The sequence below is a fragment of the Sabethes cyaneus genome, chromosome 1 (assembly GCF_943734655.1).
Source record: "Sabethes cyaneus chromosome 1, idSabCyanKW18_F2, whole genome shotgun sequence".
Classification (NCBI taxonomy): domain Eukaryota; kingdom Metazoa; phylum Arthropoda; class Insecta; order Diptera; family Culicidae; genus Sabethes; species Sabethes cyaneus.
Genome location: NC_071353.1, coordinates 171,284,328 through 171,305,802, shown reverse-complemented (window position 1 = coordinate 171,305,802; position 21,475 = coordinate 171,284,328). Strand labels below are relative to the sequence as shown.

Genomic DNA, 21,475 nt, shown 5'->3' with positions numbered 1-21,475 from the left:
GACCCTTTCTACCATTTCGTTACAAACTATTTTGAAATATATAGTTGCAATATTGATCACATGCCAAGTTACGATAAAACGATCGCGCAAAAATAAATTGACTCAAAACTTGTTTGTTGTTGCTGTTGTTATTTATCATACGCGTCAGACGTATCCGTCGCATGCGGTGATCTAGTGTGCTATGTGTGATGTATGAACTCGTGAAGTTTTCAGATACCAATTCAACACTCAACACGATATGTTTAAAATTAAATTACAACGACACCGCTAATTATAAAATGATACCAGAGCTTCAAAAGAGCTCGTTAGGGCTGGGAGATGCATAGTGAGCTCTACAAGTCTCCCCTAACGGCTTCTTGAAGGTGAGTAGACGTACTCCAGAGGAGCGGCTGAGTTCCGAAATGCTGTGTCTCGCCGGCTACACCTAAGATGGCAGCCCCGTCTACGAGGCTAGGTAGCGCAGCCCTGATTAGGCGGCGGCCTACTGAACAACCAACAAACAACACAGAAAAATGAAATTAGAAAAACAGGATTGGACAATCGGCATAAGACTCGGCAATGTTTAATGGACTCTGATTGGATACTCGGTACTTGGAACGTCAGAGCCTTGTTGGAACCTGCACGAGCCGGCCTACTTGCTCGATGGCTGCACAAAGTCAACGTTGAGGTGGCAGCCTTCCAAGTAGTAAGATGGCGAGGCTCAGCAGAACGGGCATTCCGGGCAGCTGGTCCGATAACTAAAGCCTCGTTCAAGTACCATATCTACTACAATAGCGGCGAAAGAGCAGAGACAGGCGTTGAGTTCATGATACTGAGTTTTTTCACCCAATCATTGGGAAAGTGTCTTCACTCGACGACCAATAATAACGGCCTGAGGTAGATAAACTACGCTGCAGCCAGAGGTATGGTAGCACCTACTTTGCATGCCGAAATATTCAAAAGCACACCTGGAGACACCCGAGTACTAAAACGTGCTCCCAAATTGGCCATGTCTTGATTGATGGCTGACACTTTTCTAACGTCATAGATGTCAGGTCAGAGGGCCCAATATCGACTCTAATCATTACCTAGTCTAGTGGTATGTAAGATTCAAGCGTAACAAGTTGCAGAAGACAGAAAACTATGCGGCTCAGAGCGTGGCCACAGAATATGCCCCGAAGCTTGATGAAAGAATTGAACAACAAATGATGGGTGGGCTCATGATGTGTTAAAAAGCATAGCCACTGAGGTACTGGGTACCGGAACAAGCCGACCAAGAAATGGCTGGTTTGATGAAGAGTGTCAAAGAGCGACAGATGAGAAGAACGTAGCTAGGGACCGTATGCTCACTGCGGCTACACATCAAAATAGGGAGCGATATAAAAAGCTACGAGCAGCAGAGAAAAGTACGCATCGGCGTTGTAAGCGTGAGTACCAGGAGCAGGTGCTCAGTGAGGCAGAAAGAAGGTTATTTTGCCAGGAGCGACACGAGGAGTTTTTATAAAATAGTCAACAGTACGGCGAATAAGAGCATCCCGGTGCCAGTGACGTGCAACGACAAGGATAAAAACCTGTTGACTGACGAGACTATGGTGGCTGCCCGGTGGAAAGAGCACTTTGAAGAGCTTCTAAATGGTACATGTAATGGAGAAAGCGTTAGATACAGAATACGAATTGAGGAAGATTGTCAAGTAGTGGAGCCACCCACACTAGTTGAAAATAAAAAGGTGATAAATGAGTTTAAAAATGGAAAGCTTCTGGGAAGGACGAAATTCCGGCTGAACTTCTAAAAGTGAAGTGTGAGCAGCTGCACAAAGCAATCCATGCCACGGGGCATAACAGTTCCAAATTCCGCCTATAAGGTACTCTCCCGTATGCTGTTCAACAGATTGCGACCGTCATCAGAATCCTTTGTTGGCGATTACCAGTGTGGTTTTCGAGAAGAAAGATCGACCACCGATCAAATGTTCACCTTGCGTCAAATCCTTGACTCACCTCCTGTTTATGAATTTTAAGGCAGCGTACGATTCAGTAAAAAGAAATGAATTATGGCAGACAAGGCTTTCCGACCAAGCTAATAAAACTGTGTCGTACAACGCCAGACAGATCAAAATCAAGCGTCAGAATAGCTCATGAAATATCAAATGCATTCGTGACACTACGCGGATTGAAACAAGCACGCACTCGTTGGGTGTATGGAGATTGGCAGCCCAAAACTGAGAATCCTGGAAATCACTAATTAAAGTAAGTAAGTATGAAAGTAGTCAAATTAATCACACCTTTTAGGAGAAATTTGTTAAAAACGCCTCGACAAACACTTATTTCAAAGCTTTTTGCTTCTGAAGAGTTACTTAATTTTATGAAGTGGAAGGTTTAAGGACAATGTTCAGCACAAAAGCTCGTGGAATAAGCTAGAAAAATATTGTATCTCTAATCATAGTTGTTGAATATAGTTCAACGAATAGTCTAATTGCAATATTAATTTCGATAAAAAAAATCGTGCTCGGTTGATGTGAAGTAGAGGCCTTGAAGTTCTATCCCAAATCAATAACGGAAAAATTGGACTTCTACTGCACGTGAGCATTGCCTAGGTCGTTTGCTATCAGGGAAAAGCAGCACTAATAAATGTTAGTTTATCATTTACACCAGCAAAATATCGGTTTGAACTATACAGGGTGTTTGGTAGCTTAGTGCAAATATTTCAGGGGGTGAAAGAGAACCATATTTGACGGAAAAATCCTTCTACGCATGTGGCCAAATCTTAATTGTTAGAGAGTTAACGAACATTTTTAGTTTACGGTTCTGTTTGCCTTAAATTAGCTTTTGAACAAAAACTATACTCGCTAGCTCAATTCGGATAGCTCAAGCAAAAAGCTATGAAATAAGGGTTTCTCAAGCCGTTTTTATTGAATTTCTCCTACAAATGTGTGATAAAACAGATCGCTGTTATATACCAATTTAAAGCTCTGGTATCGTTTTCCAATTCATTCTTTGACGTAAAAAACCTATCTCTTTTAGTATCGTTGCAATTTCATTTGCAAACTGCTCGAACTCATACATCACGCATAGCCCACTAGATCAACGCGTGCGACAGGCACGGTTAGACGCATATGGAAAACAGTTTCGAAACTGACTTCTAGGGTCTCTCTGTGACGTTTCTGAAAACGATTGTAGTATTAAAATGTTTCCTCCGGAAGCACTCGCAGACATTCACCTTTGTTATGGCTTCCCTAATTGTGTAGCAACGACAGCCCAGCAGGAGTATGATTGTAGATTTGCTGATCGTCGCCCAAGTAACAATTTGGGTTTTATTACACTCTTGTGATGGCATTTAAGACCAAAATTGATCATGAAAACCACCATAAAACTACAATAAAACTGACATTGTTGCTTGGGCGGTTACCTAATGCAAGTAAATGAACACAAATCCAAAAGTGCTCGTTTTGTCGCAGAATGATTTTAATTCAGGGACGTCTATGACAACGCAGTGGCGCTTCCGAGAAGGAACGTTGTTTTCGACGAGACTTCGAGGGAAGCCTCAGCCTCATCAGCAAGTGGTGTCAGCGATTGACCCTAAAATTTTGCGAAATGGTGGGAAATGGTTTCAAGACAGGCACGAGGCAAATTACGGCACGGTCCCTTGTCACCATGGAGGTGTGGAACGTGCTGAACCGAGTAAAAATGCATCCTTTCCACACTACAGGTTCAAGAGCTGCTAAAGCTGCCAGCGAATAAACCTAAGCGGCTTGAGTTTCGCAAGATTATACAAGTAAAAGTGGAGACGAACCCTAAATTTATGAAAAACGTTGTTTTTTTTTGTGTCAGTCTGTGTTCATCGCACGTGGTAATCTAGTATGCTATGCGTGATGTATGAATTCCTGCAGTTTTCAGATGCTAATTCGATACGTTTAAAATGAAATTGCAACGAAACTAAAAGATAGGCGTTTTACGTCAAAGAACGAAGTGGAGAACGGTACCAGAGATTTAAATTGGTGATTAACAGCAATCAGTTTTATCACACATTTTTAGGAGATATTCGATAAAAACGGCTTGAGAAACGCTTATTTTATAGCTTTTTGCTTCTAGAAAGTTACTAAATCTCATAAAGTAGGAGGCTTAAGACCAATTTTTAGTACAAAATTTTCTCAGCTTTCGAATGAAAATAACCGAATCGGGCTAGCTAGCATAGTTTTAGTATCAGAGCTAATTTAAGGCAATCAGAACAGAGAACTAAAAATGTTTTTTCGTCAAATATAGTCCTCTATCACCCCCTGAAATATTTGCGCTAAGCTACCTAACACCCTGTATATATTTTCGATATTTTCCGATTCAACACAAGGGACCCGAACAGTTTCATTCTGAGCTGAGCAAGCCATGCTATGTTCCCATTACTAGTGCTGCACCATTAGTAAACTGACATCGTTGCTATGACTTCACGGACGTAGCACACCAAGACTGCATAGTTTCCTAAAATAATTGGTTGGCGTGTAACGTCATAGGTCTGGCCATTCCGAGCCTCTACCTAGTGCCATCACGTGACCATAACTGGAAATACTCCAATTTGTATAATTGAATAGCCAAGTTAGCCAAGTATTGGGTCTCATAGTTTTCAGTTCCTGAATAAATAACTATATTTTTTGGCAACCACTGAACCATTCGACTTTATTTTCAAGTGTTATATTGGGCAAGCTAATAACTTTAGTAGTTGGTGTTTTTAATCTATCTTTAGAGAGCGAAATAAGACGCTTTCTCATTGACATATTGCAGCCTGCCTTCTGGTCTAATTGCCATTACTTCATTCCCGGTGGTCCAGAGTATCACTTAACTGTTATTACCTAAGAACTAAAATACTTCCAACGACTGTAAATATATTATGTAAATATATTATTTTTGAGCATATAACAACGATAAGACAAAAATCTCAAAAGCTCAAAAAAATGAGAAAAACAGCTTTCGCTTCATAGCATCTAGTGGAAATGATTCTTAAGTATCAGTGTTTTAGCGCCTCTTTATTATTTCTGCCGGAATTCGCAATCATTTATAAATTATTTTGAAATACCTAGCGACTTAGTATTGATCACATGCCAAGTTACGATAAAACGATCGCACAGGAAGAAATTGACTCAAAACTTTGTTTCATTCTCACCTAACCGAAGAAAAACGGAGCCTGCCGGGAACGAGTCGGAAATAATAAATAACGAAATTAGCACGGCTCAGCTTTCTCACCATCTAATGGCAGCAGAATACACCCAGACCAGACAGACCTCTTGTGGAGGTATCTCTTGGTGCAATCAGAACACATAAATAAACGATTCTGATCGATTCGCAGCGCATACGCCCTGCAGGCTAATCAAGTAGCGGTCAACGCTAAACCAGATCGCCTCGCAGCGCTTCTAGCCGTATGTTGCTTGCGCTTGAGCCCGAGCTCACACTCAACCGAACGGGATGGGCCATGGGCATTCCCGCCACTAGACCTGACCCCACACCGCTCCGGTCCGTGAGAGCCCACGGTCATAGAACGAAGAAGAAGGAAGCTGCTACGCTTATTTCTCTTTACATACATACATACATACATACATACATACACACATACGCTTATTAAAAGGTGCAGCACAGCTGTGCCATAATAAAAACATGCTATTAAAGCTCGATCTAAGCGATCTTCAGTGGAAGGCTTACCGCTACCGCCGCTGTTGTTGTTGCCCCTGCTGCTGCTGTTGCTCCGGCACCTACCGCACCGTTCGCCGGCCCGGCCAAGAACTCCTGTCAGGGCGAGTTCCCCCGGTGTTCGGGAAATTGTTGTTTTGCTTTTTCTGTTCCAACCAACAAACGGAACAACGGTTATGCCTCGCAGAATCTGTACCGCCACCGCGTGCGTCGCGTCACTCCCTTATCGATTGCTGGCTCTTCTCCTCCGCAACAGGCAGGATCAAGCACACTCGACTCGGCTCGGCTTAGGTCACAGAGGAGCAGTGATCAACTTTATTCCCGATTGATTTTGTTTTTTTGCCGTCTGCTTTGCAGTTTCTCTCAACACCAACACCGCGCTTATTATAGGTTCGCTCCGCGAATGAGAATTCTTCAAATACCTTCCGGAATGTTTCCGCTTGTTTCACACACCTATGAGTACACAATTTCTCTTCGCCATGCACGCCCGCTTAGCCACGAGTTAAGCTTCACCACATGCTCAGTGCTTAAGCAAATTTCTCCCGTTACAGCATTCACCTTTCACATTAATCCACTACTCGGCATGCCGATCCGACCGACAATAATCTCCCAAAAAAAAAAAAATCCGGGTGATATTATGTTTCACAGAAGTCTTCTTAACTGACTTGAGGGCTGAAGGCGAACCCGCTCCGTTTGACGGTGTATCATTAAAGTGTCACAACACTCAGCACTTCACCGCAGGCAGTGGCTTTTGTTTCTGTTCTCAGCAGCTTCCAATAAGACGACGATCGCAAGAGGTCACACACTTTCAAGGTTCGTGAAATCTACCAACCGCTGCGCTGCCTGCTGCAGCATCACCAGCGCGGTGAAGCCACAGAACAACCAACCAACGGTGTAACGGTGAATACGTGCGCCGTAGCCGACCGACCGACTCACTGCTTGCCAGCCGCCATAACAGCTGACCGAAGAAAATTCGAAGAAGATCGCTCCATTCCTCGGCACAGCAATCAGCAAACAGGTGCACTTCACTTCACAGCTCGAACTCAACTGCCTCGCGCGAGCGGTCGGCCATGCAGCGCCACCTCTCCACGCTCGCTCAACAGTGCAGTCTCCCCGGCCGTACGTAGTACGTAGTATACGCGATGACGGACGAGCCCTCTCCCACAGCCCACAAGACGCTCACCAGGCACGCCACGCTAGTATCCACACAATCACCTGCGCCGTATTTACTCGTACGTATACCGTGGAATCCGAGAAGAGGCGCGATCTTGCGCGGGAGCCAAAAACCGCCACAAAGAAAAGACGATCAGTCGTCGACTCTCTCGGATTTCACTTCATCATGGGCAAAAAGCTTTTACAACTGAGCTTTTGTTGGGCGTTCAAGTTTCTAAAAGGGGGTTGAAGTTGAATTGGAAACGCGAATCAGTAAGAAAAAGAGCTTCGAATATTCCATCATCAAAAAACGTTTATTGCCACCTAACAATAAAACATCTACTAATTATTCTTTATCTAACCGCGAATTCAACTCGCTTTCGGTTCCACCGGCTCGCCAAACAACGGTTCAGCCGGCTGTAGCCAGTGGTCGGTAACGTACGGTAGCCGTTCGCTCGGTTCCGTACTCCAGTGGTGAATGCGACAGCGCAGGCGTGCCTTTTCCAGATTATTCACCGTTATCGTGCAGATAAACTCTTTGTTTTGCTTTAGCAGATCCGGTCCGGCAATGGGTTGCTCCGGTATGGCGATTGCTTCCTCCGGAACGTAGTAGCCGGCCTTGCGGAGGGACGCCTTAATGTGCCACCGCTCCAGAACCCACGGATGGTCTTTGTTCATGACGACGGCCAGAACGATACTTTCCAGTTTGTTGACAGTCTAAAACACTAATGAATTAGCTCTTGTAGGTGACAAAATCCAGTAATTAACTAACCCGTTGAGCGTGTGCCGAACTGTGCTGCTCCTTCTGTTCGTCCGTTTCGGCAACGGCATACTTGGCCATCGATTCGGGTGTTTTGTACACACCCAACCCGGGCAGCAGCAGCTGATTGTAGGCTATTCGCGGTTTAAGTGACACAACTTCCCCCTTGGAACCGATGCCTTCCACGAAGGTTGTTAGGACAACCTCCAGGTTCGGTTTCTTCTTGATGTTGGTATCCTCCACCAGGTCGTAGACAAAGTGCCGACCGCGTAGTTTGCCCGGCTTTTCGTTTTTTTTGTGCAGTTTCGGTGGAGTGCGCCGCTTCAGGATGAAGGTGTTCTGCGGTTGCGTAAATAACATGAGATCAGTTCTTCAAATTTGAAAGGGAAAAATTGTACTTACCCGAGTCTGCTGGCTGAGCACTCGGCCGGCCGTACAAAGGGAAACCCCGGAAAACGCCGCTGATAAACTGGCAAGCATTTTATGCTGGAAATTCACGTGCAAATCGTGAAAAACAACCGAACCAATAAAAAATATTGTTCAGAGCAAAAGCAAAACACACATTTTTGTCAAAACGTCAAAACACTCGCGCCTCACGGCGCACTCACGCCGTAAATCTCACTCTCTCACTGCTGTGTGTCAAAAGCTCAGTACTGATTGTTTACATTTTGTCGAAGTTGATAAACGCGTCTCCGTTGGTGGTGCAGTGAATTTAATTTTAGTTTTATTGCAGTAAAATGATTTATAATCTGTATATCTTTGATAAATACGGAACTTTGTTGTATTACGGCGAGTGGAATCGATTGAAACAGTCGGGAATCACTAAAGATGAGGTAATTATTCGAAATTTCTTAAGGCAAATGTTGGGTCTCAGGTATTGAGAAGCAGCGGTCAGAGGATTGTAGGGTAAAAAAATATGTAAAGCTATTAAAGTCACAGTTTAAGCCAAGTCAGTAAAGTGATTTTTTTTACGTAGAACTACCTCTTACTGGAAAGTGGCCAAAATAGGGGCTCATTTCAAATAATCTAAGAATGCGAGCGTCACGAAAAAATTATAGGCGTTAGTAACTCGATTATTTCTCAACCAATTCGAAAGATATACGTATCAGCATTAAGGCCAGCATATTTTTGATTGCCGCTCTGGGTCTGGGACGATAACCATACAAACATGCAATTTAATTACAGAGTTTATAGACTATAATAGAAATGTTAAGGCACTCAAAAAGCGTTAAAGTTTGAACCAAAACAATGGTAACTGCCCACTTTGAAACAAGATTTAATGCATTTTGAGTGCCTTGACATCTCTTAGTCTACGCGTTCACCAGGAAAAAAAAACCGCTATTATACGCACCACGTCTCGTAGATAACAAAACGGATCTCACGTTCCAATTGAAAACTCGTGTTAGGGACGGTAAAGTGATCTGATTTGAGCGCCAAACATTTCAAAGATCTAAAAAGTTACCGCTGGCCATCCTGATTCGTGTATCTTTATCAGTTTTTGTAGAAACTTCTGGGGTTTTCTGACTATTACGATAGTGAAATTCTTCCACCTCCTCAACCGCTACTGTGTCGTCGGCTGAATAGTAGGTAGAACGTGAATATTACTCCCACTGACTTGGTCTTTGCGACGTTGACTATGATACCTGCTGCCTTGGAGTTGCCGTAGAGACCATCAAGCTTTCTCTGCATATTTTATTGCCATTGAGCAAGGGAATGCGAGAGAATGTCGGACAGATAGAGTTCACACAGAGGAGACTTCACAGTTAAAATATTTTGCTATAGATGGTCTTAACTTCACCTAACATTCGGGCGACAATCCTTCCACGTTTGCGCCGTCAAAATTACTTTCTTCGCCGTGGTTCTCCACCGGGGCACCATCCAGGTGTTCGAAGTGTTGCTCCAATGTTTCGGTTACCTCATGATCGACAGACAAAATACAATACTTTAGTGACGATGGTCCGTTATCGATCCTGCGTCGTACGAATCATGGTCCTCCAGTACTGTCTAGGTCTAGGGTTACCATTCTCCAATACCCTCAAACATCTGCTGAACGTGCGTCGTTCTGGACAGCGCACATCCATCGAGGGTGGGGTCTGCTCCGAAGTATACGGCCTCTTCCTGGTTCTTGTGGTATTTTGCTATTTATACCATATTGTAAAGTCTGCCTGTAGTGTGTAATAGGCTGTTTACACGAGATTGACTGGATCCCCGGTAGCGTGTAGTGAATGACAGAGCGGGAACAAGCGAGACGGTGCCACGGTTCGGTCGCAGAAAAAGGCAGTGTTTGGGATAGCGAGTAATATACTGGTGGCTGGTTACCACAGACCAAAATTCTCTGCTGAAAATAGCTTAGGCTGCTCTCGCGTCGGGCATTCTGGTCACGTGCCCAGGTTATTGCCATGACACAATGTAGTACCTTCTTTATATCAGCATATTTGAATATCTGATATAACTTGTGATTTATACGTCTCCGTCACACCCCAAGCACTTGCCAATCAGTTTCCTTCAGCGTTCATAACTCATGTCCGTAAAGGGCCACCGGGCAGGTTAGTGTTTTGTAGAGTGCCAGTTTTGTCCATATTTGCAAACTACGGGACTCCAATTTGCTGCGTGATCCGTAGAAACCCCGATTCGCGACCGCAATTTGTCGTTTTACTTCGCGGCTTTCATTGTTTTCAATATCACGAGCGTACCAAGATCTATGAATCCCCCACTACTTCATATCGAACCCCCTCTAACGCCATCTCCGCATCAGCATCATTTGGACTCCCGCGTTCCTTGTCGGGAATCATGTAGCTTGTATTGGCAGTGTTAATTGTGAATATCAATCTCGCTGCTTCTCATTTAAACGGTCTTAAGGCCTCTTCGACTGTTCTACGGTTGATTCTGATAACTATGCTAGCTTCTGAAACGTGCAGACGTGTTCTTCGATTGCGCAAATCATAAGTGAAGCAGTTATCGTATACGTCGTTATATTATTTCTAGGCCACATCGCGTGTGAAGAGTTCCGCGATGAGGCGAGAAAATACTTTTAAGATAGATCTTTCTCAATTCGTTGTTAAGCCGTCGATCGAAAAAACTTACGACTTCTGTCGGTCGAATCTTGGATTGAAAAGAGTAGATATAAAAAGACTCCAGTGCCACAGAGGTCATGCTTGTGCGTTTATTAGAGTTAGCGACCTAACAATCGCGCAGAAAGTCGTGGACGAACATGACGGGAAGCATGAAATGGAGTGTGAAGGGAAGAAGTACAAGTTACGGGTCACGCTAGAAGATGGTAGTGTCGAAGTGCGTGTCTATGACCTCCCTGAAGATGTATCGCCAGGGAAAGTTGCCGAATTTCTAAGTGTGTTCGGTGAAATTATTTACTTCCGAGAAGTGTCATGGGGCGGTAGCAACGAGTGTGAAGGCATACCTCTTGGCATATGGTCTGTCCGGATGGTAGTTAGACGGAACATCGACTCATGGGTCACTATCGACGGAGAGCAAGCGCTCGTTGTCTACAAAGGCCAGCTACAGTCATGCCGGCACTGCAAAGAACAAGTGCATAATGGCATATCATGTGTTCAAAACAAAAAACTGTTATACCAGAAAAGCTATGCAAGTATTACGAAGCAAACTATACAAACTAACAGGTCAATCACCGGTCAACAACCTCGAAAAATAAACAATGTGAGACCAGTTAACAAAAAACCAACAGGTCAAAAGACTATAGCTGCACCATCGGTACCTCCAGCTACCTCCCTAGAACGGCCAATAAGTGTCAGTAACAACAGTGAATTCGCGCGCTCTAAAACGCACACAAGTCACTAGAAAACAACTGGTTCTACGTCCTCGTGCCAGCAACCAGAGTCGAGGGAAGATTGTTCGCCGTCTTCCCTAACACCACTGCATGCTATCATAGATCCTAGTATTGAGCTGCAAATACAGGATGAGAACGATAACGACATCAGAGCAGATGAAGTTTCTATTCTCACTAACAAATGAAGCCGAGGACGACCAAACAATAGAAAAACACGCCGAAATTACGAAGAGGACGGAAGAGAAGAAGATTAACATCTGAAATGGCTCTCACATCGTACAATATCTCATCCATCAACATCGGTACTATCACGGTACAGCCAAAACCTTGATATATGCCTACAAGAAGTGGCCAACGAACAACTACATTTGCCAAGCTACGCAATTCATTTCAATGTGGATAATGCGAGGAACAGCCCCCTCTGGTTCCGCGCAACAGTCAAATAGAGAGAACTTCTTCAGTAAAATACTTCCATATTATCTCCGTCACTGCACTAAGCATATCATCCTAGCTGGTGATTTTAACTGCGTTATTCGAACATGTGATTCAAGCAGCCCGAATACCAGCTCCGCTCTCAAAGCTGCCGTTCAACAACTGCAGATTCATGATGCATGGGAAAAACTGCCCGGGCGACGCAGGATGTACCTACATCTGTCGAAACGCTCGATCGCGCCTTAATCGCATCTATGTTAGCGGTACATTGCGTGAAAATCTACAAACGACTCACACCCATGTCTGCTCATTCACCGACCATAAAGCGCTCACACTCCGGCTCCTTCTTCCAAATCTAGGGCAAGAACATGGCCGTGGCTTTTGGTCACTTCAGCCCTATCTGTTAACCGACGAAGTGGCAATCCTGGTCCCGACAGCGTAGACACTATAGCTCATGGATGGAATGGTGGCTTATGCTCGTCAAACCGAAAATCAAAAATTTCTTCAAACGGAAATCTCGAGCCGTTTTCGATGAATTCTACTGTGAAAATCAGCGAACTGCGGTTAGCCTACGACTGCTACTACCAACACCCAGAATCGATAACTACCATTAACAGGCCAAAAGGGGAAATGCTAGCTCATCAAAGGAGATTCTCCCACATGTTCATGCGGATAAACGAAAGCCACGTAGCGGGAGAGCCATGTCAATATTCCAACTGGGCGAGAGGCGAAGGAAACAAACCACCATCACACAGCTGCAGACGGAACGGGACGGAGTAATCACAGCATCGCGCGATCGAGGAGCATATGATCAACTACTTCTCAACTCTACTCAGAAGACGTAAGAGAAAGTAATGACAACACATTCAAGTGCGCAAATGTTATCCCACAGAACAATCCAACAAACGAAGCCTGCACGAGTGATATTACGACTGCAGAAATCTGGTCTGCAATAGTAACAAGTGCACCTCGGAAATCTCCTGGCTCCGACGGCATCCCGAGAGAACTTTATCGCCGCATGTTCGATATTATCCACCGCGAAATGAACCTGCTAATGAATGAGGCACTCAGTGGGAACCTCCCTTCGGCTTTTATGGACGGAATCATCGTACTAGTGAAAAAGAAAGGAGGGGACTGTACGGTCCGATCATATCGCCCGCTCTCGCTGCTCAACAGTGACTACAAGATCTTCACACATATCCTCAAAATCAGACTAGAGCGTGTGATGCGTGAACACCACATTTTAAGCGACGGGCAGAAATGCTCGAACTCAGAACGAAACATCTTTCAAGCAACTCTTGCTCTAAAAGACCGAATCGCCGATCTTCGTCATCGCCGGCGTGTCGGTAAACTAATCAGCTTCGATCTCGATCATGCTTTCGATCGGGTTCGGCACTCCTTTCTGTTCAATACGATGCGCTCGCTCGGTTTTGATCAAAACTTTATCGCTCTGCTCTCACGCATCGCCAGCCAATCTACTTCTCAGCTGTTAATCAATGGACATCTAACGCGCCCGTTCGAAATCCAACGTTCTGTACGACAGGGAGATCCTCTATCCATGCACCTCTTTGTTCTATATCTACATCCCCTAGTGAGCAAACTTGAACAAGTATGTGGCCGTGATCTGCTGGTGGCGTATGCAGACGACATCAGTGTAATCGTAACAACCAAAACAACCCAACAAAAAGAGATGGAGAGATTGTTCAATCTGTTTGAGATATCTGCCTGCGCAAAGCTGAACTTGCGTAAAACTGTTGCTGTTGATGTAGGGTGGTGCGATGGCAATGAGATAGATAGCCAGTGGCTGCAAACAACAAATGCAGTCAAAATTTTGGGTATTTTTGACGTAGGACTACGTCTTTGTTTACTATACTGGGACTGGGTAGCACTTTGTAAAAACGAGAAATAGAAGTGTAACGTTTGAATGAAATATTTCAAACGCTAATAGCTACTATACTACTGAACGAAACATAACAGTTAATATGTCGTTGGATAGATAAAATGTCCAGCAATTTTATAGTAACATACTAATAATAATTTTTTATACGCTAAATAGTGAAAATGTGTGTAAAGATTCAAGGTCGAATTTTTCTATACATTTCCCTTGTTATCGCCTAGCTTCACAGGCACGGACGACAATTAGATACACCAAAGGATTTGGATCCAAATGATAACCTTGAGACCACTTTGTAAGCCACACCCCTTTTCCAATCCAATCGGCAACATCGATGGCTATTGACGGCAACACCGGTCCCAAAGACAAGCGGAATCAGAGGGCAATGGCCAACGTGAATCTCACACGATGCACTTAACATTACATTTTGCATTATCCCCATCGCAGACATGCGAAATTGTTCGATAGCTTACTCAATCAGTGTCGGACAATCATTTAAGCAGCAGCAGCCGATATGGTTTCCCCCACCACCTACACTAGCTTACAAGCAGCAGCGGCAGTGCCAGTGACTATAAAATGGTGCTCTTGGTTCGCCGTCTGCTCATTCATCGCACAATCGCACTGACGGACGGTCAGTATTTACCATCGACGGCTATTGGTGGCGGAAGCAACGGCATTTGGCGGCAAACACCAGCGATCGGAGCCAACAACGATAGCAATCGGGAGGTAACGATAGCATTTTTGGCGGCTATTGGAGGCAAATCCAAGGACCTTTGCGGCATCTAATGTCATTTTCGATGACAATTCGAGGCACCCAATGGCATTTTGGCGGTTATTTTCGCAAACCAACAGCAAATGGAAGCAAATCGACCGACGGGCAGCAAATTCAGCAGTAGGCACCAAACAATTTCAAACGGTTTTTTTCAAAACCACCATTGATTCAATGAAGAATTAAATCAGAATATTTCGCTCTTCTTTTACAAATAAACACTCAAACAATGATACTCACAAATACTCAAATATGCATATGCCAGAAATGCAGTTTACATTAGTCTTTGATTTAATGATCAGACATAGTTATACTTCATCGATTAAAACATGTTATCAATATAATGAGTATTATATGACACAGTCCTACGTCACCCTTTCGTACAACCCTTAGGGCTGTATACCTTGTAGTTTTTTCACAAATTCAATATGGTCAATGACGACGATGAACTGGAATGCTCAGGTAGGGAAGTTTTCGCAACAAATGTGGCTTCATTCTCAGCGAGCATTGACGTTACACAGTAGAATCAATATATATAGAATGCCAGTGTCGCTGTTTTTCTATAGGACTCATTGTGGTAAACATGATGCTAACAATCTGGTATCAAGTCTGTGAATCGGGAACTTCGTTGTCAAAGTTGCTCATTGTTATTTATCTGTTCTTTATCTGTGCGCTGGTTGGTGCTGTCATCAGTGCGTTCTCCGCTGTGTTTTTATGCCAGTGAAATAGTTTAAACGTTCTTTTTCTTTTCGTCCGGATGAATAGAATCCGTCCCACAACTGCGCCCTTTTGCACTGATTTTTTCAGAAATTTGAAGCAAGCGAAGTTTCCAATCACATTACTTGGCAGCCATAATTGTAATTTTAAACTGGTTGTCAAAGTTTGACAATGAGATTCCCCTTTTGATGAATCTCAGGCACACACTTACTTAATTGGCCTAACGTCTTATGACAAGGCCTGCGCAGTATAATTTCTCCATCTGTTTCGGTCCATGGCAACTGATCTCCAGTTCCGCGGGCACCCAGTGCTCGCCAGATCTCGCTCCACCTGGTCTTGCCACCTCGCTCGCTGTGCCCCTCTTCGTCTTGTTCCTACCGGATTTGATGCGAAAACCATTTTTGCAGGATAGCTGTCCGGCATTCTAGCAACATGTCCTGCCCAACGTATCCGTCCAGCTTTAACCACTTTCTGAATACTTGGTTCGCCGTAGAGACGCGCGAGCTCGTGGTTCATTCTTCGCCTCCATACACCGTTCTCTTGCACTCCGCCAAAGATGGTTCTTAGCACCCGCCGTTCGAAAACTCCGAGTGCTCGTAGGTCCTCTTCTAGCAATGTCCACGTTTCGTGCCCGTAGAGGACAACCGGTCTAATTAGCGTTTTGTACAGTGTGCACTTTGTACGGGGGCTCAGATTGTTCGACCGCAAGTGTTTGTGGAGTCCGTAGTAGGTCCGACTTCCGCTGATAATACGTCTTTTAATCTCACGGCTGGTATTGTTGTCCTCTGTTGCCAGCGAGCCAAGGTATACGAACTCGTCGACTACCTCGAACTCATCCCCGTCGATTACCGCGGTGCTGCCCAAGCGAGCCCTGTCGCGCTCGGTCCCGCCCGCCAGCATATACTTCGTTTTAGACGTATTTATCTGCAATCCAATCTTCTCTGCTTCGCGTTTCAGTCTGGTGTACTGATCTTCCACCGCCTCAAATGTTCTGCCGACAGCATCCACGTCGTCAGCAAAGCAGATAAATTGACTGGATTTATTGAAAATCGTGCCCCGCATTTCGATCGCCGCTCGCCTTATAACACCTTCAAGCGCAATGTTGAATAGCAGGCAGGAAAGACCATCTCCTTGTCGAAGTCCCCTGCGAGATTCGAATGGGTCCGACAATCCACCCGAGATTCTCACACAGCACTGGATCCCATCCATCGTAGCCATGATAAGTCTAGTAAGCTTACCCGGAAAGCCGTTTTCGTCCAAAATTTTCCATAGCTCTTGTCGGTTTACGCTATCATATGCGGCTTTGAAATCGATGAACAGGTGGTGCGTGGGGACTCGGAATTCGCGGCACTTCTGGAGGATCTGCCGCAGGGTGAAGATTTGGTCCATTGTAGACCGACCCTCCATGAAGCCGGCCTGGTAACTTCCCACAAATCTATTGGCTATTGGCGATAGTCGATGAAAGAGGACTTGGGACAGCACTTTGTAGGCGGCATTCAGGATAGTGATGGCCCGGTAGTTTTCACAATCCAGCTTATCACCTTTCTTGTAGATAGGGCAGATAACCCCGTCTTTCCACTCCTCCGGTAGTCGTTCCGTATCCCAAATCTTGACAATCAATTGATGCAGACAGCCGGCCAACTTGTCCGGGCCCATTTTAATAAGTTCCGCTCCAATGTCATCCTTTTCCGCTGCTTTGTTGTTCTTCAGTCGCTGGATGCGCGTCTGTACGCCATTCAGGTGTTCATCGTAGTGCTGCCTTCACCTTTCACCTTTCGATCACCGCACGGTCGTCACCACCATCTTTATCTCTGCATATTTCGGCCCGCGGCACGAAGCCTTTGCGAGATCCGTTGAGTCTCTGATAGACCTTCCGTGTGTCGTGAAAGCGGTACAGCTGTTCGAGTTCTTCGCATTCCTTCTCCTCTTGGTGGCGCTTCTTTTCCTTGAAGAGTCGGGTTTGCTGCCTCCGCTTCTGTTTGTATCGCTCCACATTCTGACGGGTGGCTCTACGCAGCATTTGTACCCGCGCTGCGTTCTTCTCATCCAATATCTGCTGGCATTCCTCGTCAAACCATTCGTTACGTCGATTCGGTGCCACACTGCCTAGGACGTTCTCCGCTACGCTGTTAATGGCTGTTTTCACGGCATTCCAACAGTCTTCAAGAGGGGCTTCATCCAGCTCTCCCTCTTCCGGCAGCGCGGTTTCGAGAGATAACGCGTAGTTTTCGGCGACCTCTGGTTGCTTCAGTCGCGCTAGATTATACCGTGGCGGGCGGCGGTATCGTATGTTGTTCACAACCGATAGTTTTTGACGTATCCTTACCATCACTAGGTAGTGATCCGAATCAATGTTAGCGCCCGGATAGGTTCTGACGTCGATAATGTCTGAAAAGTGCCGACCATCTATCAGAACGTGGTCGATTTGTGATTCTGTCTGGTTGGGTGATCTCCAGGTGTACCGATGGTAGAGGTTATGCTGGAAGAAGGTACTACGTATGGCCATGTTCTTGGAGGCGGCGAAGTCGACAAGTCTTAGGCCGTTTTCGTTCGTTTGCGGATGAGCGCTGAACCGTCCAATCCCCGGTTTGAATTCCTCCTCCTGACCAACCTGAGCATTACAGTCCCCGATGATAATTTTGACATCATGTCTTGGGCAGCGGTCGTATTCACGCTCCAACTGCGCGTAGAATTCGTCTTTGTCATCATCGGTATTTCCGAGGTGAGGGCTGTGCACGTTAATTATGCTTATATTGAAGAATCAGCCCTTGATTCTTAATCTGCACATTCGGGGGTTGATCGGCCACCACCCGATCACCCGCTTCTGCATCTCGCCCATCACTATAAAAGCTGTGCCCAGCTCGTGTGTATTGCCGCAGCTCTGGTAGATGGTATAACCATCTCTATACGTACGTACCATCGTTCCTTTCCAGCATACCTCCTGCAGCACTACGATGTCGAACTTGCGGCTCTTCACTTCTTTAGAAAGCACGTGGGTACTTCCGAGGAAATTTAGAGACCGACAGTTCCATGTTCCTAATTTCCAATCGTTAGTCCGTTTTCGTCGCCTGGGTCTTTGCCGATTGTTCCGATTAGAGTTATTATTATTACTTACGGAGTCCATTGCTTTGGTTTTTTTAGTGGTTCAGGCTTGCAAAGCCCGCAACCAACCCCACAGTATCGCCGGAGGGCCAACGTAGCTTGAAGGAGCCCTCCTCCCCTGTCAGCATACGACCTTGGTTTCCACCGGGGTTGGTTACCCGATCTCCACCCGAGGTTGCTCGTATCCCGGCTGGTACCACGAGGAGGTTGGGGTAGGAGTTGCTAGGTAAGAGGCTGTGAACCACTGTGGGGTCTATTTTATGCCCAGTGCACAAGGCACCGATGGTACGCATTACCAAGCCATTTACCAGCCAATCCAAAGCCATTCCAAACCAAAAATCCGGTTGGTGTCTCCAGGCTTGTGATAAACACCACCCAGAGCCAAACGGTGAATACCTACGTGAATGCAACGCATTATGTATTTAAAATATTTTACAATAATGAAGACATTTAAAAAAATCTGACGAAAAGAAACCATCTCTCTTGCATCCACAGGAATCCAAACTGATGTACGGTATGCTGTTTTCGCTGAAATCGTTCGTGAACAAGATTTCGCCAATCGATCCGAAGGAAGGTTTCCTGTACTACAAAACAAACAAATATGCTCTACACTACGTGGAGGTCGCATCCGGGCTTAAGTTTGTACTAAACACAGACACGACATCCTCCGGCATCAAGGACTTCCTATTGCAGTTGTACAGCAAGGTAACGTTAAAGTTTTCCTTCAAATTCAACCCTTTTCCTTAACCCATACTCTTTCCAACCAGATTTGGGTGGAATACGTAGTGCGTAACCCTCTTTGGACCCTCGGAACACCAGTCACATCGGACCTGTTCAAAACCAAACTGGACGAGTTCGTGAAACAGTCACCACTGTTTGGACCGAAAATGATCTAGATGTAAGCTATATTTCAACCATCTTTTTTTTATAATATAATCTAACTAGTAGAACGTTACTGGAAAAAAAGAATCTCAAGTTTGGGGGGAGGGGCGTCAATCAACGAAAGTTCTTTGCCTTGCGGAACTGCTTTAGCCACTGTTGAATGTTGAGTAAATGTATTTCCCGGGCTTCCCGTACCGATCCGGGATCGTTGTCGTTCGCCGCACGCAGATCAATGTGGTGAGCCCCTTCGGGGATCAGTACGATTTTTATGTTGCTATTGCCTGACCGCAGCACGCCACCACCGGACCACGGATCCAGCAAGCCATTGCTGAAGATGATGTTCGAGACACCGCTTTAAAATAATACAAAAAAATCACGAATTAATCAACAGTCAATTCAAAGAAACTGGGAAAGAGTTGTCTTACTCTAAATATTGACCACCATACATGGTGAAGGCAGCGTTCGGCTTCGGCCGAACGCCGAACTTCTTAAAGCACTCGTCCGAATTTTTCTTCTCATCCCACGGCTTTTTGGGGAACATATCCTTCCCGCCGCCCTCGGAACACATAGGCATCAGCATCTCCGTGCAGGACTGAAATTCCCAACCCTTGTCACCGAGGCTGCTATCGTAAGAGGAACTAATCTCCAGGCACTTGGTCTGTCCGGTGTAGTTGGAGTAAATGCTGAGCGCTTCCTGCAGGCGGGAAATCAGCTCCGCACCGGTAAAGTTTTCCGCCAACCGTCCGCAAAACTCTCGCACCGGATAGGCTGGCACCGGTGCCAGGAAACTTGAATTGTACGGATAGTTAATCATAGCCAGGTTTCCGTACACATCCTGCAGGTAATCGAAGAACGTTTCGGTTATGTCTTCGGCTTTGGTAACGTTGGTGCAGAATTTAAACTTATCCTGCAGCATTTTGAGTCCATCGGCCGTGGAAGAGTAATTTTTCAGCGCTTCCCACGAGCGGGCTATGTTCTGCGAGCACTCTCTGGTGTAGGCCACCGTAAAAACCGACGTCAGAATCTGATTGAACACGCCGCAGTTGGCATCGAACTGCCGAATGGGAGCGGAAGCGGCAATCGCTCCCACCACCAGATGGGGATACTTCATTCGGAACCAAGCGGCCAACATGCCACCGTAGGAACCGCCGAGCGCAACAACCGGTCGACCACGTGTCGTGCGATTGATTGGGTTAATCTCCGCCAGCAGGAAGGCGAAATCTGCCAGTGCCTGTTCCGAAGTGAGATAGCCCAGGTGTTGGGGAGAATCGTAGGAAGCATTCCCGAAGGGAAGCGTTTTTCCGTAGAACCGATGTTCGGCAAATACCAGCGAAGCTTTCAGCTTCGGCGCAAGTTCCCACATGAAGCCGGTGTTCTGTGCGAACAGTTCGATGTCACCTTCGTTGCCGGTGTAGAACAGGATCGGACCATTGCCGTCCGTGTTGTAGGTATCATTTACCAGATATCTTAAGAGAAGCAGAATGTTTACTGAAGATTAAATCAACATGGCGCGGGTGACTCACCTTAGTTTGAATGTGACGGTCTCATTGACGTAGTTAAAGTGATCCAACGGGACGTCCAAATATTTTGTTTGATACACGTAACTGGGAGAGGCTTCTCCGCAGAGTAATACAACCAGCGGCAACAAAAGATATATTGATCGATGAGTCCCCATCATCGTTCTACTAATAAAATTCTTGTAATTGATGGATTTCACAAAATTTTGAAAGAAAGAACTTACCTCAAGCGGAGATCACCGCAGCAGCACTGCTATAGAACGGTGATAATATTGAGAAACTCACTGCCAACAGAGTGAAAACGATCACTAGCTTATCAGTTCGGTATCAGCAAAAGCCGGCATTCGGACGAGCAAATTGACTTGAAGTAAACAGCACAAAGTTGCAATGCAATCAGCACAAAAAAAATCCGCCTGCAAAACAACAAACGCCTAAGCCCAACCGCAGCGCAAAACAGCTGATAGGTGATTGATGTTTTTTTGTTTTGGCTGGTCGACGGAACTGTCAAAATCTAGTGAGCAACGAGAAGCGAAAGTGAGACAGAATTACCACTCACGTTCAACGATTATTGCATGCAAGCAAATGCAATGAGTGGGTTCACATTCGCGTTGTCACGCCTTGAGCGAAAAGAAGTTCTTCCGCGTGTGAATAGCGAAAATCTTATTTTTGTCGGTCGGTTTGATTTTATCGATTTTATTAATTTGAAAAGTGGTGAATTAAGAAATATTAAAGCACAGTCGTTTGCATAAAGTGTTATAAGTTGTATGTGAAATAACGAGTCAGTTGAATCTGAGTCGTAGTT

The 21,475-nt window shown here is 45.3% G+C and overlaps 4 protein-coding genes across 5 annotated transcripts in view; 1 reads left to right on the top strand and 3 right to left on the bottom strand.

Annotated features, from left to right (window-relative positions):
• LOC128732729 (uncharacterized) overlaps positions 1 to 6,207 on the bottom strand; it is a 145,746-nt gene extending 139,539 nt beyond the window's left edge. The window contains exon 1 of the mRNA XM_053826061.1: positions 5,659 to 6,207. The gene's annotated coding sequence lies outside the window, so the exon portion shown is untranslated. The remainder of the gene's footprint in view (positions 1 to 5,658) is intronic.
• Positions 6,208 to 7,101: 894 nt separating this feature from the next.
• On the bottom strand, positions 7,102 to 8,094 carry LOC128745287 (39S ribosomal protein L9, mitochondrial). The gene is made up of 3 exons (XM_053842319.1): positions 7,961 to 8,094; positions 7,571 to 7,897; positions 7,102 to 7,515 (listed from the first exon to the last, which is right to left on the bottom strand). The coding sequence occupies exons 1-3, from the start codon at positions 8,036 to 8,038 to the stop codon at positions 7,168 to 7,170; spliced, it is 753 nt and encodes a 250-aa protein (XP_053698294.1). The 5' UTR covers positions 8,039 to 8,094; the 3' UTR covers positions 7,102 to 7,167.
• Positions 8,095 to 8,256: 162 nt separating this feature from the next.
• On the top strand, positions 8,257 to 19,227 carry LOC128738073 (trafficking protein particle complex subunit 1). Its single transcript, XM_053832918.1, has 3 exons — positions 8,257 to 8,391; positions 18,770 to 18,979; positions 19,042 to 19,227. Exons 1-3 carry the CDS (start codon positions 8,296 to 8,298, stop codon positions 19,168 to 19,170), a joined length of 435 nt encoding a protein of 144 aa, XP_053688893.1. The 5' UTR covers positions 8,257 to 8,295; the 3' UTR covers positions 19,171 to 19,227.
• On the bottom strand, positions 19,135 to 21,111 carry LOC128738062 (lysosomal Pro-X carboxypeptidase). Of its 2 annotated transcripts, none has more exons than XM_053832908.1 (4): positions 20,898 to 21,111; positions 20,680 to 20,841; positions 19,582 to 20,622; positions 19,135 to 19,508 (listed from the first exon to the last, which is right to left on the bottom strand). In XM_053832908.1, the coding sequence occupies exons 2-4, from the start codon at positions 20,832 to 20,834 to the stop codon at positions 19,271 to 19,273; spliced, it is 1,434 nt and encodes a 477-aa protein (XP_053688883.1). In that variant the 5' UTR covers positions 20,835 to 20,841; positions 20,898 to 21,111; the 3' UTR covers positions 19,135 to 19,270. The 2 variants fall into 2 exon arrangements, with proteins under 2 accessions (XP_053688883.1, XP_053688874.1); XM_053832899.1 differs by having other exon boundaries at positions 19,136 to 19,508; positions 20,680 to 20,838.
• Positions 21,112 to 21,475: the final 364 nt, after the last annotated feature.

Excerpts from the sequence above, each read along its gene's own strand:
- LOC128745287 (XM_053842319.1), bottom strand. The coding sequence starts at position 8,038 with ATGCTTGCCAGTTTATCAGCGGCGTTTTCCGGGGTTTCCCTTTGTACG. Across the intron at positions 7,898-7,960 it reads TGCTCAGCCAGCAGACTCGG|AACACCTTCATCCTGAAGCG; the intron begins GTAAGTACAATT and ends ACGCAACCGCAG. Across the intron at positions 7,516-7,570 it reads GTTCGGCACACGCTCAACGG|ACTGTCAACAAACTGGAAAG; the intron begins GTTAGTTAATTA and ends TTAGTGTTTTAG.
- LOC128738073 (XM_053832918.1), top strand. The coding sequence starts at position 8,296 with ATGATTTATAATCTGTATATCTTTGATAAATACGGAACTTTGTTGTAT. Across the intron at positions 8,392-18,769 it reads CGGGAATCACTAAAGATGAG|GAATCCAAACTGATGTACGG; the intron begins GTAATTATTCGA and ends TTGCATCCACAG. Across the intron at positions 18,980-19,041 it reads TATTGCAGTTGTACAGCAAG|ATTTGGGTGGAATACGTAGT; the intron begins GTAACGTTAAAG and ends CTTTCCAACCAG.
- LOC128738062 (XM_053832908.1), bottom strand. The coding sequence starts at position 20,834 with ATGATGGGGACTCATCGATCAATATATCTTTTGTTGCCGCTGGTTGTA. Across the intron at positions 20,623-20,679 it reads ACCGTCACATTCAAACTAAG|ATATCTGGTAAATGATACCT; the intron begins GTGAGTCACCCG and ends GCTTCTCTTAAG. Across the intron at positions 19,509-19,581 it reads TATGGTGGTCAATATTTAGA|CGGTGTCTCGAACATCATCT; the intron begins GTAAGACAACTC and ends ATTATTTTAAAG.